The sequence below is a fragment of the Aotus nancymaae genome, unplaced genomic scaffold (genome assembly GCF_030222135.1).
Source record: "Aotus nancymaae isolate 86718 unplaced genomic scaffold, 86718_ANA_hifiasm-v0.15.2.pri h1tg000012l, whole genome shotgun sequence".
Taxonomy (NCBI): domain Eukaryota; kingdom Metazoa; phylum Chordata; class Mammalia; order Primates; family Aotidae; genus Aotus; species Aotus nancymaae.
Window position 1 is genome coordinate 28355805 of NW_026988423.1, and position 3903 is coordinate 28359707.

Genomic DNA, 3903 nt, shown 5'->3' on the forward strand with positions numbered 1-3903 from the left:
GGCCTTCCAAAGTATTGGGATTACAGGTGTGAGCCATTGTACCCAGCACCCCTGTCATGGAATATGCAAGAGACTTCATGGATTGGATTTTCCCCCAGACATGATAAAAGTTTTCTTTTAGTTTGGCATGATCATTGCTTATCCTAGGGCACTGTCTCAGGTTTCTGGCACACCAAACACCACCATAGTCATGGAGAATGAATGTGTTGAAGGTAAGAAATGTGTGCCATCATGGGAGGGCTGGGGGTTGGGGAGAGCATTAGGAAAAAGAACTAATGCATGGTGGGCTTAGTATCTAGGTGATGGATTGATAGATGCAGTAAACCGCCATGGCACACATTTACCCATGTAACAAACCTGCATGTCCTTCACATGTACCCTGGAACTTAACAAAATAAATAATAAAAAAAATCTATATGACATATGTAGTATATAGCAGTGTCAAGTTTTCCCTAGTATCAACGTCATGATTCTGTTCACTGTCTCTCTCAACACTTCCTTTACCTTCTCATTCCTCAAGCTGTAGATAAAAGGGTTCAAGAGAGGGGTCACCACTGTGATGAGAACAGCAGCAACCTTGTCATAATCCAGTGAGGAGTTCTGATTGGGTCTCACATACACAAAGATGTTGCTCCCGTAGGCAATGGAGACAACAGTGATGTGAGAAGCACAGGTAGAAAAAGCTTTCTGACGGCCCTGGGTGGAGGGGATACTCAGAATGGTGGAAATTATGCACACATAGGACCCAGTGGTGAACCCCAGGGAGCTCAGGATGACAAGGGCAGAGAGGAGAAAGTTTATCTTCTCAATGAGGTGAGTGTTTATACAGGCCACCTGTAGAAGAGGGGCAATGTCACAGAAAAAATGATTAATTTCTTTCCTACAGTAAGGTAGCCGTGTCACCACAATGGTTGGAACCAACACAGACAGGAAGGCTCCCACCCAGCATCCCAGAACCAGCAGGAAGCAGGTCTTGCTGTTCATGATGATGGTGTAGCGCAGTGGGTCACAGATAGCCACATAGCGGTCAAAGGACATCACCGCCAAGAGGATAAACTCCACTGTCCCCAGAAAGAAGTAGAAATATGTCTGGGTCATACAACCAGCAAAAGATATGGTTTTCTTTTCTCCTAGGAGGCAGGCTAGCAACTTTGGGGTAATGACGGTGGTATATAAGATGTCCAGAAAGGACAAATTACTGAGGAAAAAGTACATTGGAGTTTGCAGACGATGATCAATTCGTATCAGGAAGATGATGACGATGTTTCCTGTTGTTGTTAATGTGTAAGTTAACACAAGAACCATGAAGAGAGAGATTCGAATGTCTAGGAGAGCTGGGAAGGCGATTAGTGTGAATTCAGTCACAGTGCTCCAGTTTCCCATGTTGACCACTACATGGTAGGCAGGGTTTCCCTGAAGAAATGACAAAAGAAAAATCAGCTTAGGTAATTTTGTAAATATCTGTGGAAGATGTATTGTGGAGAGCATCTTATGTTGGGAGATGAGTCCTGGCATGTAGGACTACCTGAAAGTTATTATTGTGCCACATTGGGACGGTCAAGATACTATTTAGGCACACTTTTTTTGTTTGTTTGTTTTTCTGTAAAATAATGCGATAAGACTGGACAAAAAACTCTAAGGTTCCTTCTAGTTATAAAATTTCTTTTTTCCTTGGAACTTAACAAAATAAATAATAAAAAAAATCGATATGACATATGTAGTATATAGCAGTGTCAAGTTTTCCTTAGTATCAAGGTCATGATTCTGTTCACTGTCTCTCTCAACACTTCCTTTACCTTCTCATTCCTCAAGCTGAATGAGATGAAATTTCTAGTCTTTTCATTAGATGAAATTTCTAGTCTTTTCTCTCTTTTGGCTTGATTTTCTCAGCTAAAAAATGTGCTAACATACTGATGTATACTTAATCAGAATGCTCTTCTATTATTCTGGTTTACAGTTCCTGAGTGGCAAATCCTTTAAAAATTTTATAGTCTTTTCTATAACAAACTTTCTTTCACTTTGATGATTGTCATGAGTAAGAGATAAAGAGTTGATTTAGTTTTTTCTACATATGTAGATATCCAGAGTCTCCCAATTCTTAAAGTCTTTCCCTGGCATGTATAGATCTATGAAAACAGTCCAGAGATGTTTAAAAGGAACAACAGTTCGTGGTTCCTATTAATCATTTTAGATGATACCTCAAAAAGAAATAATGAGTGTCTTGCCCTTAGATTGTGCCTTGTGTCTAAAACCTACCTCCTACAAGTTCTATAAAGTATCTAATATATATCATGTATCTGGCTGATCATTTGAGAGCACCATATATAGTGTGATAACATCAGAGAGGTACAAATTATACACAGGAAAGCAAAACAGAGGTAATTCAGCTCACTTAATTTACTTTGTCAGCTGACATCCTAAAACTGTACTTCAAGATCGTCTAGTTTGTTCTTTATCCCACTATCTGAGAAATGATTCTTTTGCAGAGACCTCCTCATTTTAGGTTAAAACCTACGTATGCTTTAACTCTGACCTTGATGCTTTATTTATCTAGATATCACTTAGCACCTCCTTAATAAATCCTTAATAGATCAGTTAGCATCTCCTCTACTCTTTGCTACTGATTGTGGCCACCTCCTTTTCTTTTCCCAACCTCTCCCTGAAACTTCCTCCAAGATAATGTTTGCCCTCTTATTTTATTTTTTCTTTTTATTATTTCAAGAAAGATATTTTTAGTGCAAAGAATTAAAAAATGCAAGTTCAAAAAAGAAAACTATTTTTAATCAAACTTCTTAGAGATACAGTGACATTTTGGTTTATATAATTTTAGGCTATTTTAAAGTTCAAATTACATACCTGAGTACCTAAAATAAATCATACTAGCAGACTATTTTGTAATCAGCTTTTTTCTTTTCTTTTCTTTCTCTTTTCTTTCTGTTTTCATTTTTTAAAAACATTTCATTATTTTTCCATGTCAATTCCTGGAAATCTTCACAATCATTTTTGAGAATTGTATAGTGTTTGATTCTATCAGTGGGACTGTGCTATGTTTAGCAAGTTGCTTAGTGCTGAAAATTTAGGTGGTTTACATTTCTTGTTTCTATAAATAATGATAAAATAAATATTCTTCCACATAATTTTTTTGTGCGCTTCTCTTATTAATTTCTGAGAATCTTCTTTTCTTTTTTTTTTTGAGACAGAGTTTCACTCTTGTTACCCAGGCTGGAGTGCAATGGTGCGATCTAGGCTCACCGCAACCTCCGTCTCCTGGGTTCAAGCAATTCTCCTGCCTCAGCCTCCCGAGTAGCTGGGATTACAGGCACGCGCCACCATGCCCAGCTAATTTTTTGTATTTTTAGTAGAGACGGGGCTTCACCATGTTGAACAGGATGGTCTTGATCTCTTGACCTCGTGATCCACCCGCCTTGGCCTCCCAAAGTGCTAGGATTATAGGCGTGAGCCACCGCGCCCGGCCGAATCTTCTTTTCCAATAGAATGTTTGCCCTCACTATTTGTTACTCAGTGCAAAAACCCAAGAAAGATTTGTTCTTATAATATTAGATTTTACTTTACTATAGCAGTTGGTAATATTGAAATCACTTACAGATATCTTTCATGGGTTCTTAGTCCGAGGGAGTAGTTCTATATCATAGCTGGGCTTGGATAGCTGATGCCTCACTAGCACAGAAATACTGTGCTTTTTAAAGAAATCTTATTTTATGTTCTAAACTTCAGTTTGCTCATCTTAGAATGCTGGACTACACATTTGAAATGTCCATTAATATCTCAGAGTCCTGCTATCAGTACTTTTTGACTCCCTGACCCACTTCAAAGAGTATAACTTCTTTTATTCTCTAGTAAATAAATTGCTAAAAGATTTGCTAAGTTACTGCATAGAAGTGT

The 3903-nt window shown here is 38.2% G+C and overlaps 1 protein-coding gene across 1 annotated transcript; it reads right to left on the reverse strand.

Moving 5' to 3' along the window:
- Positions 1–441: 441 nt before the first annotated feature.
- Positions 442–1383, reverse strand: LOC105729477 (olfactory receptor 6M1). Its single transcript, XM_012470233.2, has one exon. The coding sequence runs from the start codon at positions 1381–1383 to the stop codon at positions 442–444; it is 942 nt and encodes a 313-aa protein (XP_012325656.1).
- Positions 1384–3903: the final 2520 nt, after the last annotated feature.